At 44.5% G+C, this 20,593-nt stretch overlaps 1 protein-coding gene across 3 annotated transcripts in view; it reads left to right on the top strand.

Annotated features, from left to right (window-relative positions):
* ntn1b (netrin 1b) overlaps positions 1 to 20,593 on the top strand; it is a 74,591-nt gene that overhangs the window by 50,001 nt on the left and 3,997 nt on the right. For all 3 annotated transcript variants that reach the window (XM_033645229.2, XM_033645227.2, XM_033645228.2), the window contains exons 4-6: positions 3,875 to 4,024; positions 6,405 to 6,458; positions 13,832 to 13,906. In XM_033645229.2, the coding sequence (XP_033501120.1) occupies positions 3,875 to 4,024; positions 6,405 to 6,458; positions 13,832 to 13,906 (279 nt within the window). The remainder of the gene's footprint in view (positions 1 to 3,874; positions 4,025 to 6,404; positions 6,459 to 13,831; positions 13,907 to 20,593) is intronic.

Genomic DNA, 20,593 nt, shown 5'->3' on the forward strand with positions numbered 1-20,593 from the left:
AAAAGAGACGTGTGTAAATCAGTGGATACATTTTTTTGAGCGCCACATCCCCTGCAAAATCAGGATTTAATCTATTCGGTCCTTCAACATTTGCTAAGTCTGGAAGAGCCACACGATTAAATCATTTTATCCCTGTTCAAGTTAGAGTGGGCTACACCCGAAGTAGCCGGCTCAGCCAGCAGAAGAGTCTAGTGCGCCTGCTCTATGGGCCGCACAGCGCTTTTTGGCTTCATGTGTCACTGAGCAACTTTGGAATGACAAGACCCCGCCTCCAACGCTGTATCCACTTCTCTTTAAGCCCAGTTCAGACCAAAGATTCGCAATGAGACAAAACTGTTTTAGAACATGAAGCACGTCACCTGTTTCAACAGCCAGTAAGCTTGTAGTGAAGTCCGCTGGTCAAGTCAAAATGACGGCAGGTGCTCCGTCCCCACCGAGCCCTCTGTTTCCGGCCTCACGGTGTGCCGGTGTCAGACGGTGGGTCGCTGCTGCTGCTCGCTGTGTGTGCTTATGCCCCCTCAACACACACATTCTCAGTGACTGATTAATTGGTGCTGGTTATTTATATTATTGTGGCGTACTGATTATGAATACAGTCCATCTGATGCTGGTTTTGTTTCATCACTGCAGCCAGTATCTCACTGTCACTATCCTCATTCAGATTTTAAGAAGCTACAAATTATATTCAGCCACAAAATAAGTCTGAAAAACTGCAAATCAGAACGGAAGTACAGAGTTGTTGACTAGAGATGATGCACCGTCTCATGGTGGTCACTTCCTGTCAACGTTACAGATCAGAAGCACACAGAGTTGTTGACTAGAGATGATACACCGTCTCACGGCGGTCACTTCCTGTCAACGTTACAGATCAGAAGCACACAGAGTTGTTGGCTAGAGATGATACGCCGTCTCATGGCGGTCACTTCCTGTCAACGTTACAGATCAGAAGCACACAGAGTTGTTGGCTAGAGATGATACGCCGTCTCATGGCGGTCACTTCCTGTCAACGTTACAGATCAGAAGCACAGAGAGTCGTTGACTAGAGATGATACGCCGTCTCATGGCGGTCACTTCCTGTCAACGTTACAGATCAGAAGCACACAGAGTTGTTGGCTAGAGATGATACGCCGTCTCATGGCGGTCACTTCCTGTCAACGTTACAGATCAGAAGTACAGAGTTGTTGGCTAGAGATGATACGCCGTCTCATGGCGGTCACTTCCTGTCAACGTTACAGATCAGAAGCACACAGAGTTGTTGGCTAGAGATGATACGCCGTCTCATGGCGGTCACTTCCTGTCAACGTTACAGATCAGAAGCACACAGAGTTGTTGGCTAGAGATGATACGCCGTCTCACGGCGGTCACTTCCTGTCAACGTTACAGATCAGAAGCACACAGAGTTGTTGGCTAGAGATGATACGCCGTCTCACGGCGGTCACTTCCTGTCAACGTTACAGATCAGAAGCACAGAGAGTTGTTGACTAGAGATGATACGCCGTCTCATCTAGTTGCATTGGGGTGAACCGGCAGGTTTTTGGAACGTTGCAGAACGGCACGTTGCAAGTAGCTGCCTGTTTCAGCTTGTCTAGTCACAAATCTTTTGTCTGAACTGGGCTTTATATGTCCATATGGGTAAACAGCTATCCTGTATCTGTGCTAGTAACCAAATCCACTGACTAAGATGTCTAAAGCTCACTAATCAACACCAGGGGTGCCGTGATGCTGGAGTGACGCTCCGCCACTTTTTTCCTCCAAGTGAGGAAATAGACGATTCGCAGTTTGTGTAATACGATTGATATTTAATAAGCGCTTGACGATCCAGTCATCACTTAAGTGAATATCGTCAGATCAAAAGGTCCAAGCTGTCATATTGACACTGATTTACAATGTCAACTCATGCACTGAGTAACATGCATCCAAACAATCCAGTTTGATGGGTCGACCCATCCCACTCCCACTCCTATCCAATGCAGATTTTCTCGCTATTTATACTCCAAAAGCTGCTCTTAACATCAAGTATTGCCGCGGGTGAGTTTACACTGAGGTTAGCTGAAAGCCCAGGGTGTCTCAAAAACACACTAAAGGGTGCCTTTGGCGTCGATGTCACAAACAAACATGGAATACAGGGCAAGAAAGTCTGCATATGGCGGGATGGAGGGAAGGTGGATGGGTCAAATCTACGAGACTGTACGTATCCTGTTTGAAACAAACAGTCACTGTTGTTTAACGCAGTGTCACATAATTTACGTCACGCACACTCAAATGTCACGTTATTTCACAAACATACTATTTTAAGCCAAAACATGATCTTTTTTTTCTAAACCTAACAAATTAGTTTTGTTGGCTAAACCTGACTGAAACAGTTTCACAACACTGATGACATTACAATTTGTTCCAGCTGTGCGTCACATACAGATGCTGAAGGCTGCTCTGTGCATCGCTATCACACGCCAAGCGCTGTCACAAAGCAAAGGTATTTGACAACCTGGAAATATGAACAGGTTGGAACAGACTGCAACTTATGGTGGCTTATATTAAATTGAATTGTTCCTTAATTATTTGTGAAAGCATCAGAAGGTAAACATGCCTGATTTTTGGGGAATAAACTCTGTACAGTAGCAGCTCAAAGAAAACCTCATAGATAGAAACAGTCAGACTGAAACCTCAATGATGTCACTGTTCATTTTTATTGTAAACTCATGTGATGATTATTTTATTGCACTTGTAGTTTCCATCAAACGTCCCTCCCTCGTTTTTATGTAAAGACCACACCCGTGTTGAACGATCAGAGGAAATGAACTTGATCTCTAAAAATCTAACCATTTGATTTTTTTTTTTTTAAACAAATACACTTGGAAGACGTTTTTACGATTCAAATCAAGAGGAAGAAAAACAAAGAAGTTAAAACTTTTTTTAAAAAGAGAAAGATTTAATAAGCATCTCGTTATGTGAATGAAGCTCCATAAATTCTGACTAAAAGCAACTCCAACCTCCACTGGACCACTTCAAGCACATTTCAAATGACTCTGCTGGTACATATAACACATGCAGGGCTAATAGGGAGGCTGGGCTTCCACTTCAAACACTGGCTTTATGGTAAATGTTTGCCAGCGCACACACACACACACACACACACACACACACACAGTGAATTTCTCACATTTAACGTGCGATCCTCCCAACTAACAGCTTAAACAGACTTTGAAGTGCGCTCCACTCGTCCATTAATGGGAAACATTATTCAGGCAGTATTTGCCTGTAAGGAACTCTTTGCCAAAAAGCTTTACATTGGAAACTCAATCTGAAGAGCACACAGTCTGTCCAATCACAACGCTGCAGACACACAAAGCCTGCTCTCAAGCAGCTCGCACACAAGCACCCCTCGGCACACACACACAACACAGACCCACATGCGTTCTGCGTTACACACAGTAGACCGACACTATGCGGTGAGGGTGAAATACTATAATTAATCAAGTTATTTACTCTTGTGCGTGCCTTCAAGAGCAGACCTAATGAAGAATCCCATGGTCATTATGGGCGGAGGGAAGCAGTTTAATTTGATTGAGGTTTTATGCTGGTGCAGGGCCCAGTTCCCCATCTGTGATGGTCTGGAAGGAAAACACAGCCCGCTCTAATGCCAATGATTTCTCACTAGGTTTTCACGTCAGATGACTTTTATTGTATGGAATATGTAGAGTCAGCAGAGGGCAGGGCGGAGACACACTGCAGCCATTTGAAAGCTGATATTTGTTTTGTAACAGCGCTGGTTTTGTAAACCACTCCTGTTTTCATTTCTCAAATCACAAGTTGTTTACTTGGGTTCAATCTCTAGCTTCATGTTCTTTTTTTTCTTCCTCCTCTCTCTCCGCAGCATGTGACTGCCATCCAGTCGGAGCAGCAGGGAAGACGTGTAACCAGACAACAGGCCAATGCCCCTGCAAGGATGGAGTGACGGGAATCACCTGTAACCGCTGTGCCAAAGGCTACCAGCAGAGCCGCTCCCCCATCGCCCCCTGCATCAGTAAGGACGACCTCTACCAGCTTCACACACACTGGATCCAGAGGATGTTCACAGTCAATGTGAACTGCACCGTCAACAACCTCTTTACAGTTTATTGCAACACAAACACCAGAGTACATGTTGGTGTTGCACATTCCTACAAACCGCCGAAATGTTGAAACTTAATGTTTCTTTATGTTTCAAAAACACTGTGGTTAACGTGTGGTCAGGTTTAGGCACAAAAAAAACATATGTATGGTTAAGAAAAGATGGTGTTTGGGCTTAAAATATGAGGTTTTTATGACTCAATCCTGACAGGAAACACAGCAATATCTCTGTAAGGGTGCTTTCAGACCCTCTTTACGCGATCATGGTCAGAGCTTGAGGACACATCATACAGGCAAGCGCGTTTTGCCTCCATGGCGAGCTGCTATCTGTCTGTTTGGGTTTAACGCTGACCAGAGTGTCATTTCATGCTGCATTTCTATTGGTTGGTTAGTAGACGTAGGTGGTAACAGCAGTCACACAGTGAGATGGTCATCCCAAATTTCTGACACTGTCAGAATTTTATCCCGGACTGTCTTTGATTGCAAGGTTGTGACGATGCTTGAACATCTCTTACTGTGCGACGCAGGACCACAGTTTTAGAGCCACGACCAAAGATATCGCCACGTTTCTTTCACGTTGGTCACCTTTTGTCTGGGACAGCCAAAAATCGCAAAGTGTATACCAAGCTTCAGAGGTCAGCTTTGTTAGGATGGTTTGCTATTGGTCAACTGTGAAGGTTCATGGGTAGAAGTTCGCCAAAGTTGAACTAACCCTAACCCTAAATTGCAGAGGCTCCATTAGAAATAATTAACTGCAATTTTATTTCCCACATTCCCATACATGTACAAAGAATTTAAGACAATTTGACATAGTGACTATACTGTTAAAACTTCCAGGTCCGTCATGTGATGCCACTGGGCCTGAAAAGACTTCTTCCCATACACTTACATTGTGAAAGCGAAATCTGTAAAAAAGCATTTAATTTTTTTTGAGACACGTCCATTTCCCAGTATGAACACTTAAATAGCCCATATTTAAATCATTATGTCCTTAAAGTTGTAAAGAGTTATTTTCCCACTGACATTCATGTGAAGGCGCCTGACGCTGAGCGGTTGAGAGGCAGGGTTCAAGGAAATGCAAGTGCGCTGGCTCTACCCTGTGATGCAGAAGATCTGGGTAGTTCTGTTCCCAGAAAACACATCTTTTTAGCTTCACTATTTAGCAACTTCCATATGAATGAACAGGCCCCACCTTCAGCGCTGCATCCAGTTCTTCTTATATATCCATGTACAGTCCAAGCTCTGACATCTAGACTCTACCAGCGATAGCAAACCCTCCTAGACCCTCAGCACAGGACCTGAAAAGGACAGGACATGCTGGGTACACATGAGTTCATGGCCCACACTGTCTTCTGTTATTTCTAAGATATTTTGGATAGATTGGCTGTTTAAACCAGAGCCTGGATAAACAGGCCATTAGAGCTTGCCTAACATGGCCCTGTGTGCCTTCAACGCCGTTAACTGTTCGTCTCACAATAAATCCCCAGAACGAGTCCAAGGGAATGATGGCTGATATGTTTATTGGCTGTATCTGCTGCCTGCAGATTCCAGGCCCTCGGCAATAAACGCCAACGCCTCACAGAAACAGAGATGGGTCGCTGGTAGCTGCTGTAGCTAGGAGCATCAAGTAGCTGGCTGGCATGAACAGATAAGATAAGAGAGATGTCTGCGAGGACATGAACACACCAATAATTGTCCTCTGTGTTACTGGGGTTGACATTTCTGATAAAGTCGTGTGTGGAAATTGGACATGTCTCTGTGGACTTGTTTGGCCTGAATCCACAGCGATAATTTAAACCTGTGAACCTGCTGGAACAGGAATTCTTTAATTTTGATGGGAAGGAAACAAATGTGGTGTAAAAGTTGGAGGAAATGGGGTTCTTGAGGAATATATTTGGTTTCTCGTATATTTTTTGAGATAATGCCTTTTGGTTTTTACAGCATGATATTAAATTTTTGTGATATCTAACTTCCTGCCAGCTCCGACTTTAACAAGACCGACGGCCTTGGCTCTCTGTGCCTACAACACACCACAATCAGGAGGGAGCGGAACATTAATGGGAAACGCACAGAAATTTTTCAGCACATCTGTGTGTTAAAATCAGCTGTTATGAACAAGACATCCCATTAAACCCATTCAAACACATCTGAGGGTTTTCACAGGGGTACAGTTCTGCTCTTAGGAGAATAACCAGGAAATTGAGCTACATATATTTTCTCCATCACATAAGTTTTATTCTGTCTGCATTGCAATATGATCACAAATCTGTTTTTTATTCCTCTCTTTGTCTCAGAGATCCCAGTTGCATCTCCGACAGCGACTTACACCAGCTACGAGGAGCCGTCAGGTCAGTAACACAGAACATATTCTGATGATTTATTCATAATAAAACAACACAGAAACTCTCATGTATTAAAATTATAAGTTCTGTTTTCAAGCTCACCTGCACAATTTAGTGACATTTCTCTTTTATGTATTTTTAAGGCTGTTTACATGTATGCAGGTATTTTTGAAAACAGATAACTTCCCCTTCGTTAAAAAGGAAGAGTCTGTTCTCGCAACCTTCATTTTACAAAATATCGCCATCCACACTAGAACGCAAAAGCAACTCCAGACACTTGCTGGTGTGAAGTTTTTTCCTGCCGTCTCTCCTCATCACAAAGGTAGTAAAGTGTTCAGGCTACTGTTGCTTCCTCTTCGATTAAGGATGACAAAGCTCTCTCAAAGATAAGAGTGATGCTCTGGACAATCCCACCCTCGAAATCGTCCCACCGTCTGCTAGTTAAATGGGGACTGATGCAAGACCTCAGTTTCTGGTGGACTCTAAACTGCGGACGCTGAGGTCATACTTGCCAACCTTGAGATCTCAAAATACAGAGGATTTTGATTTTGAAACCAAAGTGGAAGGTGACGGGGTTCCCCCTCAAGAAAAATCTGAGTTTCAGAGACTTTCTTCCCTGCATTCTGGTGATCGCTAAAGCAGTGGTTCCCAACTGGTGGGTCACAGTCCAAAAGTAGGTCACGGGTCGATTCTGATTGGACCGCAAGTGACTCACGAATGTGTCAAGTTTGTGAAAAAAAGGCTTCATTTTTATGTACAGTGAATTTATGGCACAGAGTTTTTATTTTGAGGTGCTGTTTCTCGCTGTGGAGTGAGTGACTAATGGACAGCTACTTGAGGGGGACAGCAAACTAGCTCGACGACATGGCCAAACGCCAGTATGATGCTGAATTATTAAAGGGAAATTTCAGTTTATTTCAACCTGTCTCCTATCGTCCTAAATTTGTTTCAAGTGACTAGTGACATAAAAATAATAGTTAGCATGTTAGCCGTTAGCCTAGATACAGCCGGGGCACACAGTAGCATCAGACCTGTTAAAACGTAAGTGAACGGACAACCTTCAAGTGCAAAGTTAGTCCACTAAACAAGCTTTTTTTCCACAAAGACCGCCTCATATCGTTAGGATAAATGTCAGAGAACATATAGAAAACGACATGTAAACGTGTTGTCTTACCTTACTGGTGTGCTGCCATGTTTGTTTACCATTTAGCTCTGCTTTCCAAAGCGCGGCCAAAATATCGCCAGAACAAGCAACGATCTCATACCGTGCCTGAAATCTCGCGAGCTCTAGATAAAGCCCAGCTGGATACTACTCCAGGTGGAGGTGTCTCGTCCTCGGTCACATCCAGACCTTGAAAATAAGGCTGCAACTGGTACCATTCCTTGCAACAGAGGCATTCCTCTTCTGTGGGCACTGGGGCACAGCATTCACAGCTACACCACCAATCTCCAGAGCTACGCAGCCTTGCAGCAGCCATTCCTCCTCTCTCGTCCTCTACCTGTTGCGCCTCTCTCTCTCTCTCTTCCTCCATTCTTCAATTTCATGAAGCTCTTCGTCAGTGTATTCTGGCTCAAATAAATAAGGGCGGCCATCAAACTCTGCAAAATCAAATTCCTCCTCCACAAAGTCGAAGTCTGGAAAAAGTCAGCCATTATTCTATAAATCTTTCATAAAATAAATGAATGAACTTTGCAGGCTACTGTCCGGTTCTGTGTTCCAGCTGTTGCTGCTCGTTCTCGCGAGATTTCAGGCACGGTATGAGATCGCTGCTTGTTCTCACGATATTTCGGCCGCGCTTTGGAAAGCAGAGCTAAATGGTAAACAAACATGGCAGCACATCGGTAAGGTAAGACAACACGTTTACATGTCGTTTTCTATATGTTCTCTGACATTTATCCTAACGATATGAGGTGGTCTTTGTGGAAAAAAAGCTTGTTTAGTGGACTAACTTTGCACTTGAAGGCTGCCCGTTCACTTACGTTTTAACAGGTCTGACGCTACTATGCGCCCCGGCTGTATCTAGGCTAACGGCTAACATGCTAACTATTATTTTTATGTCACTAGTCACTTGAAACAAATTTAGGACGATAGGAGACAGGTTGAAATACACCGAAATTTCCCTTTGAACTGTGTGGATGTTAAACAAATGACTAAGGAGAAATCTGGACCCTGTGGCTGGACCAGTTGGGAACCACTGCTCTAAAGAATAAAACATTATAAGTACACTGCATCAACGTTTTTTAAAGTGCATTTTATGTAGTTTAGTTTTTGGTTTATGTTGCCAGTGCTCGAGCAGAGTACCAGAAGAAGACAAAGAGGCCAGGTTGTAGCCTTGGCCCACGCCAGGTACCCACAGTATGCCTTCCTCTTTGGCCCACACACCCTTAGGTCCTGAATGAGTCATGAAAGCAAGGCATAATGGGAGGCTCATGGTCTCTGGAAGACAGCTAGGTACCCCTCCGCAGCAGAGGAGGGCAAGTCGGTTCCCCGTCAACCCTGGACTACTTCGCAAATATCTGACAGACAACACCCGACTCATGTGGGCCTGATGGGCACCACACTCTGGCCCCGTAGGATCAAAGAAGAACGTATAGAGGGAGAAGCACCTTTCAGAGTCGTAGGGCTAACACACACTGTACAGTGGCAGAAACAGGTTGTGAGAACTACAAGGAAAATAGTTGTGAAAATTCCTCATAAATCAGGAGAAAAACTGATAAACTGTGACCCAGGGAGGACACTGGGTTTAGGTAATGAAAAACAGGAGGGTTGGCAGGTGTGGACGAACTAACACTGGCTGCAGCAAACAGCTTCATTTGCCTGAGTGATGTGATGCAACAATACAACTTATATGTCAAGTAGTCATGACAGGAAGCAGTGCTAGCAAAACATACAAAATTAGTAGATGTTGTCATCATTTCCCAAATGCTCTATTTTACATATCTACATGGACACCAGCCTGGTATCACTCCCAGAGCGTCGAAATACACTGCTTGGGCATTGCCCCCGGCATCATTATAGTAACATTGGGTGCACTGCTTAGCAGATGCAACAGGCTTTCCACCAACTCCAATGTAAACCCATCCATGTCATTATTAGATGCTCAGAGCGACGGATGTAGTTCAAACATCCTCAACCTTTTCTAACCATAACCAAGTAATTTTGTTGCCTAAACATAACCACCAACCCCTTCTATGTCCAGATACAGCACAGAGAGCCTTTAGTAAAGCAGTGGTTTTATTAACACTGGTGCTTCTGCCCAAGTGGCAAAATATGATGAGTAGAGAAGAGATCAGGTTGAGAATACAAAGCAATCAGTAAAATCTCCATTTTATAAATCTAAAACTCTGTTTGCATGTTGACGAGAGGCCAAAACATAGAGGAAAAGATTTGTTTTCAAATATATGAGTATAGTGTCAGTATCAGTGTCGACGGGGCCTAAACTGAAGTAACTGTTCCTTCATGCACGTAATTAAACGTGTATTCTAGCACATGCATGTTTTTCCATTCATTCACAGCCTCACTCCTCCACTGAACACACGTCAGTGAGGTCTGAGCACCGCTGATGTAAACTCCAGATATTTTGCCAGCGCTCCCTGCGGCCTCATTGCCTTGTATTCCCAGCCTGCCTAGCAGCCTCCCCTGGGTCTCAGCCCTAATCTGATTACATGCTTCATTTGCACCAGTTTGTATTTCAATCAAGGCTGGCTGCGCCGACAGTGAAGCCCTGCCCAACCCTGTTGTTCATGTGCTCTGACAGAGGGTCTCCATGTTGGACTGCTGACATGAGACGATGAGCGACAAAAGTATTTACCTGCTTTCATTTCTGAGTTTGTCCTTTAATGGCTGATTAATACTCATACAAGTTACGAGTTTAGACTCGATTTGAAAGAAAATAAAAAAAGGACTAGCATCTCGACTTGGACTTCAACATCAATGACTTGTGACTTCACTTGGACTTGAACCTTTTGACTTGAAAATACTTTCTACCTTCCCCCCAAGCCCACAGTGTGCCATGGATCACTTTATTTTCCTTCATATTCTGAATCATCTAACGTTAACACTATTCATTCCCAGCAAGTCAGCACTTAATCAATCATGCAATCAATTTGCAGGAGAGAACCACAAAGAAATAACATGACATTGCTGAGCGCAAGGAAAATATTATATCAATGTGAATTTCATTTACATACAAAAAGTACTTGGTGGTCAACAAAAGAAATGAATTGAAATATGAAAAACATGCGGGTCGAAAATTACAGACAAAGACGCAACAACTTTATTTAACATATGAAGTTGCACAAAGAACTCTAAGTCAAGGGAAATACTAATGGTGCTTTCAGACCTAGAGTTGTCTTGCTTTGGTCCAAATCAGGGACTAATTTGTCACCAGAGTTCGTTTGCAACCGGACAGAGACCACCTCTTCAAGAAGGTCTCTGTCCGGTTGTTTTGGTGCACACCTGAGTGTGATTGCTGTGTTCTCACCTGCCCAAATGAACCGCACTGAGGGGGCAAAGGAACTCCAGGGCAGGTGTGAAAGCACCCTAAAACTGTTAGCAAGCTAATGCTGAGCTACGATTAGCTTAACAGCGAAGTAACTGTTTAACCCACTTGTATTAACAAATAAGAGCAGCTGTAAAAAGCATTCGTGATTTTGTATAGTCAATGTTTGCATTATTTTTATTGAAGAGTGCACTTTTACTTGTTCGAAACTCGACAATCAAAGTGAAGGACTTGGAACTTGACTAGGGACTTGATTTGGGACGTGTTAGTCTTGACCAAGCAGCAACTTCTGGGGCTGAAAAATGAAGCCAACACCAAGGTGCCAAAAATTGCAGTTCCTCTAATGGCCACTTGAGGCTGGCGCCAAAAGTGAGTCAATCCCCACAGACCTCCATGTTAAAATGCCCAACTTTACAGCAGAAAAAAAAAATGTTCAAAGCCTGGTACAAAAAAGTTTTGGTCTCTAAGGCTAATTTCCCCGAGATTAATTTTTATAGAACTCACACATTAATATTTTATGAAGCCTTAACATTACGCATAATTAGTGCAGGGCTGCTTGAGTGAGTGACAGGATGTCTGCCAGGTGTCGCTACAGTCTGTGAGTCAGATCTTCCCCTCGCTCTCGTTTAGCTATGGTCACTTCTGGCTCCGAAAAAAACGCAAAATGACAAGGGCTGAGATGCCGAACTTGAAGCTTCAAAATGGCAGTTCAAAAACTACGGGACGACCTCACAGTAGCTACGTCGATTATTTTAGACAGCCTATGGTTTTGCACAAACTGAAAAAAAAGGCTGAAAAATTAAGCCAACATGAAAGTGAGAAAAACTACAGTTCCTTTGACGGCCACTTGAGGCTGGCTCCAAGTGCGAGTCAATTCCCATAGACCCCCATGCTAAACTGCCCAACTTCACAGCAGGAAAAAAATGCTCACAGCCTGGTACAAAAACAGTTTGGTCTCTGAAGCTAATTGCACTCTTCATGACAACTGTACAGGGGTTGAATTTTTATATGACTCACCCATTTATATTTTATTAACGCTTAGAGTTACACATAATTAGGGCGCACTGCTTTGGGTGACAGGTTGTTTGCTGATAGTGTCCTCGGCCTCTCATTCAGATCCACCCCTCGCTCCTCCACAGCTGCAGCCTCTTGCCCAAATATGGTCCAAAAAACCAAGATGGCGACGGCTGACATTCCAACCTGAGTCCACAAACAAGTGGATGACGTCACAGTAGCTCAGTCCATTATTTTCACAGTCTAAGGTCTTGATTTGGGACTTGAGTTCAAAGACCTCTGGTATTTATTAAATTACAGTATGATAATTAGTTGTTACCCTGATGCAGGTTTGGCTGAATGGGCTGAGTCACTTCTGATCATCAATCAGTGTCTGATGAGAGTGGCGCCACTGACTTCATTCAGCTTTGTTGTGAGTCCCACTTCCTACTATAGTGACTGGCGGGGCTGTGTGGAGTTTGGACTCCTGTCAGGAACTCCACACAGACACCACCCTCCAAATTAGGAGCAGTGTGGTCCCCAGGGACCCCGCAGAATGAACGTGGCACTGCTGCAGAGACACACAAAGGGGGCGTTTGTCCTCGCAGCAGGAGATTGGCCCTTAATGAGAGCTGTGGGTGTAATGGCCCAGTGCAGCGACTGTGCTAAGGGGCTAATGGGCAACGTCAGCTATCAAAGGGAGGTATGATAAAGGCCCCCAGGGGCCAGCGGGAGATAAAGAGGCCCCCCGCCCTCAGCACTTCATTTACATGGAAATCAGGCATGCTCGATATGGACTCGTCAAATTCATTTACTTTGGGATTTCCTCTTTTCTTATTTCTCCCGCCACCCGAGAATGCAGCCAGGCATTCCACCAGAAATGCTTTCTCTACATACATGAATTCGATCCTCATCCCACGTCCCAAACCGCTCTTTTTTTTTTTTTTTTTTTTTTTTTTTTTTGAGAGGGAGGAGAGGGGCGTTTTTTTCTTCCTCAATCATTACCCAGGCAACCTCATTCACACAGAGTATAATGGGGAAGAAAGGGGAAGACTGGACAGAGGGCTGGAAGAAATAATGAAGTTTGTCCATATTCAGGCAAGCTGAAAGGTCCCCTCTCTCTCTCAACTGCCCCCTCCTTTCTCTTCAGACTGCCCAGCCCAGCTTTCCCACCCCCCCAGAAAAGAGCACAAGGCTTATTGCTCTGGGAGAGGTGGAGTGGGAGGGGGGCAACACTCAGGGATGATCTGGTTCCAATTTGTGTCAGTCAGTGGAAAGTGGAGGGAACAAATGATTTCAATTTTCAGTTTGGCCTCTGGTCCCACCACCAACTCCTTCAATACAAAAGGTACCTGGCGCAGTGACAGAGCGACAGTGGCGGCCATCGATAAAGCCCTTTGGCAGGTACAGGTACACCGGTGGAAAAGGGATACCGCTGAGACATTAATCATAAGTCTGAGCTTCTTTCTCCTGAGGCCACAGAACGTTTACTGTTCACTTTCTTGCCTCATGTGGCTCAGATGCTGCAAAGGGTCCCTGCTAATTTTTGGTAGGTCACAAGCTAATTTCCCCCTGTGACCTTCTTTTGTGCGGCGTAGCCCTGAGAGCTCACACAATGCATGCCAGGACACTGACGAGGGAGCAGGCTGGAGTGGAAAAGTTGGGAGGAGTATAGTTAAGAGCGTGCTGACAGACACAGGAGGATCTGTGTAAGCTATAACCAGTTTCACAGTGGCACTTTGAGGGCGTCTTGGAGACCCTGGGGGCACAAATAGTGTGACGCAAGGGACTAAATGCATCGAGCAGGAGCCTGGTCTGATGATACTGCAGGATGAAATTTGCTATCTAACCTTGACTCCATCTTTCTCTCATCTTTTTCCCCAGATTGCGAGTCTCACTGTAAAGCCTCCAAGGGAAAGATGAAGATCACCATGAAGAAGTACTGTAAAAAAGACTACGGTGAGTGAGTCCAACATGCAGGAATGTGTGCTGCCAGACGTCAGCCAGCAGTCAAGAGGTCAGATGTCTCAATTAATCAGAGCCCGAGTGAAGCCAATCCACACCCTGGTGCTATTCTGCATATTTCTGTGATGGCTTACTTACACAGCCTGAGGCGATGTCTGCTAACACAGATCCATCTGAAAACATGATATCCTCTCTCTGTTGTGAGCTTCTATACACACCGAACTGACAGCTGACAAATTGACAGAACTGAGGTTTCAAAGACGTGGATAATCTTGAAGTCTGGACGGAGGAAACTGAGCCTTTCAAGACGTGCGACTGTCAGCCAACATTCTGTCACTTGAAATGGCTCATTTTGTGTATTGATATAGCTGATGTGATCACACAGTACAGGTGTTTTCACTGACATCTAATTCTCTTTCTCTGTTTTTAAATAACTGCACCAGTTAGCAGGAGAGATTTAACTGAGAATCTTGATGGAAATGCCCAGAAATTATTGTCAGGTGGCTTTAACCCTCGATCAGATCACTATTTAATGTTTGTACAGGTATGTGACAACACGACTTCACTGTGAGGCCAGTCAAAACACCTGCACTGTGTTAGTCTCGCTTGGTCGGATCTATCTGCTCAGCGTCGTATCAGGTCTAGAGAAAGGTCTGGAAGAACCCATTATCATTCTGCTATAGAGGGAAAAACGTTCTGGGTTGTTTGTATTTCTTTAAACCAATCATACTAGTACTGGGCAGCACAAAGCCCAGGATTTTTTCTGCGATTTTTCTTGCAAAATAGCGTCAGGCAGAACTTTTTTGGTGGAATATTTGCACGCTGTGATAAAAAAGACAAACATAATTTCAAAGTTGGAGGCCTGAGAGGTGAAGTCTGACTTTGCTTTCGCTCTCCACGGATGATTTGCTGGCTGTTTTCGGCTTTTGGAGAACACTATTATGTCGATATCACAGAGGTCCATGTAAAGTGGAACGGATCGGTACATTGGTGAAGTCAGTGTCGCTGGCGCATGCCGCTGCCAGAGTTAAAAGATGTGGCAAATCAATTCCGACTAGCTGTTACAGAAAACAGATCAACATCATGCACTCCTGGGCAAGTTGTACAAGTTGTTTTATTCGTTATAGATCTTTACAACAATTCACCAAAGGGCAAAGCAAGCACGCCTTATTGAACAATCCGAAAGTTGCCATTGTCAGTGTGAAGGCTGTTCGCTGGAAGGTTGTTGCTTCCTGGATTTTGAAAATGGCAACAGGGTGCCGGACTAAAAAGCTGGCCAGTGGTTTAGCAGCCATCAGCAGTTTGACAGTTTTTAAACATTGACGACGTACATAAGCATGAGCACGCAGTATGGCAGCAGAAGTATGGTGGTGTGCAATAGCTTGACAAGGGCACTAACCACCAATGAACGCCAAGGCCACCCAAACAAAATAACTGAAAAATGAAGACCACCTTCTTGATCCACGTGTTTTCGGTGAGCGTGGAGAAGACTTCAGCAAGTGGCCCAATGTTCAGTGGCACGGTATACAGGCTACACGTTTAAGGTGGAGAAACCTAACGTTAGTGTGTACACCCAACCCAATCACCAGAATAAATGTTGGCATTGTACGTTTCTGCAAACCAGGATACTTTACATTTGTTATGTAGTAAATGAGTTTAAACTTTACATGTCTTTACGTTTTAACAACGCAGTGGTTAACATGCCTCCTGTTAGAGGTGTTCTGGGCATGTCCCACTGGTAAGAGGCCCTGGGGCAGACCCAGAACACGCTGGAGAGATTATATATCTCATCTGGCCTGGGAACACAGCAACAGGTCGCTAAATAAACCCACGTTTGGTGGAATGTGCTGGAAACGCAGTGATGACGCTAAAAAACAGTTGGTTTTGTTATTTGTTGGTCTCAAACAGTGGTCTGCAGCTTGGCAGGCGACTTGCCTAGGTGACGTTAACCACCATCCACTCCTCGTCTTGATGACAAAGTCAGCTCATAGACGACATCACTTTAGAAACCAACACTTTCTTCTGGCAATTTGGCTGCTACACCTGCGAGAAATTGCGAGCATACAAGTCACCACATGCTTACAGCTACATTATCTGTGGTCATGTACAGATGTTGAATTCGATGTCTGAGTTTCATGTCTTTAAATCAGACAGAGAAAGACAAAGACAAGGACACAAGACCACTACTGTATGTCTGAGGCTGGTTATAATTAATAAACCAGAAAACAACATGTTAACAGAGAACTGTACACACATGGCAGGGTTGTATTATTCTGTGTTGTAGACTTGCCAGCGCAGCTGTTATGCAACATGAATTCTGCCATTTAACACGAGAATTTAAAATCAATTAAAGTAAAATTAAAGGTTTTTAGGAGGACACCTATGTGATCTGTTCGCATTTTCAACAGCTGTTGTTGCTATGAGCAATCTCAAAGGATTCTGCTGAGTCACCAGTTAACACGGTCGCTCGTTAAAGCGAAACACGGTTGCTCTGAAAAGATCAAGATCCTGTGGTGATACTACAAGTATTCAAAATTGATTAGAGTAAAACTGAACCAGGACTCCTACATGTTCTGTTTGTGTTTGCAACAGCTGCCGTCACTACGAGCAACCACAAAGCATTCAGCTGAGTCACAGGTTAACATGGTCACTCGTTAGACCGAAACACCGGTTGCTCTAACACGGCGGTGATCCTGTCAGAATCCTGTAGAACTTGAGTTCACTGTTGGGATATCTATTCTGACAACCAAACACGCAACAACCAGACATTTTAATGCGGTAACTGTTCTAATTCAATGTTTAAAGCTTGCTAACTCATCTGAATGGCTGGGGCAGAACGCCACTTCTGTTGCAAACATGCGTGCGCATATTTTTGCTGATGTCAGTGGCGAAAGGTCTTGAATAGTCAGTGTGGATCTCTGAGCTTTGATAAACGTATGGTCGACTTCACCTCTGTAGAGCCTGCAGAGGAGGAACAGACCACACAAATATGGTGGATACTTGGTCCAGCTCAGTCAGCCCGAAGCGTTTGGCAAAACTTTGAGACGTTTTAGAGCAAATCCCAAACTGATAATAGAAGCCAAAACACACACAGCAATCACATTATGTTGTCAATGAATCCACAGAACGAGCGGCGCAGCTGAAATATATCTAACAATGTGGTGCCAGGTAAATAAACATCATATAACAGGGTCTGAAATGATGTATTAAAAAAGTGGTGCCACCAGAATAAAGCAAAGACAGCTGTGTCTCGCAAACCGTCTTGGAACAAGAGTGAGATCTGATGTTTTGAAGATTGATACTGGTCCATTAGGCTTCAAACAAAAACCACAACAAAGAGGAGATTCATACCTGTAATTCCAACGCAGGAGGATATAAGAATATAAAAGAGGCTGCAGAATAATATGGTTTTTTATAGCACTATCCCACTGTGTAGCTCTACTCTTCACTCACATGGCCAATGATCCACTGCGCTCTTTGGATTTTCTGCACCATTAATCATCACAGTGTAATAGTTTATCTGTTAACAGTGGATCCACATCTGTAAACCACAGACACGCAAAAAACTCTCTGAGGCAGATCCAACGTTACACAGGACAGTCTCCTCTCAGCCAGGTTTCTGCGAGTGCTGTATCACCTCAAAACACAGTGAGAGTCTGTGAACACATTTTTCTTTGTTAAAAATGTTCATCTCTGTTTGCTCTGCGTGAACCCTTCCAGCTCCCCTCATGTTGATTCCTTTCAGACTTGACTAACTTGTCTCTCATTCAAAATCATCATCGCTGAAACTTCATCTTTATAGACTTTAAACGGCATCCAACTGGAAACAGAGCCAAATATATTTTATTCCCCCTTACAGTTGAGTAGACAGTAATTCAGGCCATTTGTTAAATTTTGCTAGGAAGCCAAACGCAGCCATTATTCATATTTCCACTGATTTAAATCTTAATCATCGGAGCTGAGACAGGCTCTGCATCTATAAATCAGTCAGGCTGATTCAAGCAAAGCAGGCGGTTCCTGTTGCTTTTCCTCTGAAGTTCCTCTAAAAAGTCTGGAAGCAGATGATCCTGCCTGAACCGCGCTCCGGCGGTATGGCAGACATCATTGCTTAGCATGCATTCCCTCCGCCTCGGCCTAATTCATTTCTCAGGCCTGTCGCCTCGCTTTTGTGGGTCTCCTCTCTGTTCTTTGGGGGCCACAACCCCCATGTGTGAGTGGTGCCACAGGCCCCCGGGGGTCACGGGAAGGGGCCCTCTGTTTAAACACAGTTTTGCGCTCTGCCGGCACCGAGCATTCCTCGGGGCACAAACAGGTGGTAAATTAGGCAGACGGTGACGGATTGCCACCCCGGAGAGAAAGAAATATGTTTTGTTTATTCAATTTTTGTTTTTCATCACTGCCGTAGCTACGGAGACGGGGGACACAAAGGGATTATATTCTCTCCTGACACCCTCCTCTGCACACACGCACCCTCCCTCTCGCTGCCACCAGGAGGACAATGAATCAAAGGGCCGCGTGTTTACTGACGCTCCGGGATAGTGCTCAAAGGCAGGGCCCCCCAGCCTCCCCGGCCACCCCTCTGTGCTCACCCAAGGGTAACAGGTCCCTGATCATTCACTCAGCTGATAACCAGAGGGGACAGGGGCCTCAGCACGGTAATTAAGCGAGCTCTAATTTCATTAGCCCTTGCTTGTTGGTGGCATGCGGTGTCAAGCTGCAGCACACCACCCAAAGAAGATAAACCCAGCTGGAAGTTTGGCTGTGAGGGCGGCTCGGTTGGCAGCCATTGTGCAAGCGCAGGATCATCTCACACTTATCTCCTCTCTCTCACCGTCTCACCAAACAGTGTCAGCGTGCACTAGATTGTTTGACCCCGTGCTCTCAGTGTCTCTGGTGTCTATTTAGCTCAGAGTGGCAGAAGGTGTGTGGATTTGTGCGTGTTTAAATACACTGCACAGACTGAGAACATACTTGAGAGAGAAAGAGAAAGAGGCAGACACCGACTGAGAGACTGAGCGCTGGATGCTGTAACCGAGTCTCCTCGGCCTGGAGAGGAGAGCGCTATCTCTGCTGGATTCTCACGCTGCGAAGTTGGATGGGGCTCTGGGAGCAGAACCCGGATAGCTCATGAGGTCGGAAACACATCCCGATTCTCCTGGAACTTTTTCTGTGGCTGGGAAGACAAATAGTGGCCCCTCCTCCCTCCCCCTCACACACCCTTTATGTGTCTGGATGAAGGAGAGGGCTGCAATGAATGGCAGGGCTGTGAGAGCTCGCTCTACTCAGCCCAACAAACCTTCTTTCTTCTGAAATTGTGTGCAATTTGCTCACACCATGCACTGACACACATACTCAAACACCCCACTCCTCCGGTTCTCCTCATTCTTGGCAGCAAAGGGGGGGGCGACTGATGAACACTGAAAGTGATCATGTTCAGCCAGAAAGGCACAGAAAAGGCTAACTTACCTAGCTATCTGAATCAAATGGGAAGGAAATATATTTTGGATATCATTATTACACAGGTTAACCAGCAAGAGTTTCCCAAACCCTCACAACATAACCCCTTGTGTGTAGAGCAAAAACCACAGAATATTTAGACATTAAATGTTAAAGGGCCACCGATTTTGGGGTGAACTGGCCCCCACGTTTTCCTCTTACTTGTTGTACTTTATAGGTCTAGGTTGTTTTGGTATGAGTTGCTGAGTATTGGAGATATTGGCCGTAGAGATGTCTGCCTTCCCACCAATATAAAAGAACTAGATGCTACTCAGCTTAGAATAAAAAGAAAACAAAAAATTGAAAAACTCAAAAGAAATGTCTTTTTCCAGAAATCATGATCCGGTTACTCCAAATAAGGCCTTCGCACACCAAGTCTTTTTGTCGTCCAAAATTGTTGCACGTCTAAAATTAAACCGACCAAAATAAAACAACCTCACACTGTGTCAATCACGTTCGCACACTGACAGTTCTCAACTGTTGGGTTACGGGTCCATTCTGAATGAACCGCAAATGACTCGCCAAAGTGTCAAGATTGTAGAAATACACACTTTATCTTGAAGTACAGTGAATACATTTGGACGAGATGGTGACGCTAACCCTAACGCTAGCTGCTAGCTTGGACAGCACAGTGCATTTACAGCTATGGTTAACTATGATAATGCTATTGCTAATTTTCTCTAGTGGAAAACAGGCTAAAAACCATTAAACCAGTGGTTCCCAATTGGTGGGTTGCGGTCCAAAAGTGGATCACAGGTCCACTCTGAATGGACCGCATGTGACAAAAAACTGTAAAGTCTGTAGAAATACACACTTTATTTTTAAGCACAATGAATTTCCGGCACAGAGCTCTTATTTTGAAGTACTGTTTGCTGCTGTAAATTGGGTGACAAATGGACAGCGACTCAGCAGAGACAGCAAAGTAGCTTGACGACATGGCCTAACACAATTATGACACTGTATATATTAAACTGTGTGGACCTTGAACTAATGACTAAGGGGAAATGTGGGCCCTGTGGCTGGACCAGTTGGGAACCACTGCTTTAGAGAGTTGTTTGATCAAAAAGCAGTGAAGAAAATGTGGCGGCAAACACATCTGCAACAATAAACATCACTATCATTGGGGAGCTTCTGTAGAGGGACCTTTCATGTAGGGACTATTTTTTTTCTACTGAACTACATCCA

Source organism: Epinephelus lanceolatus, chromosome 18 (assembly GCF_041903045.1).
Source record: "Epinephelus lanceolatus isolate andai-2023 chromosome 18, ASM4190304v1, whole genome shotgun sequence".
In the NCBI taxonomy this organism is placed as follows: domain Eukaryota; kingdom Metazoa; phylum Chordata; class Actinopteri; order Perciformes; family Serranidae; genus Epinephelus; species Epinephelus lanceolatus.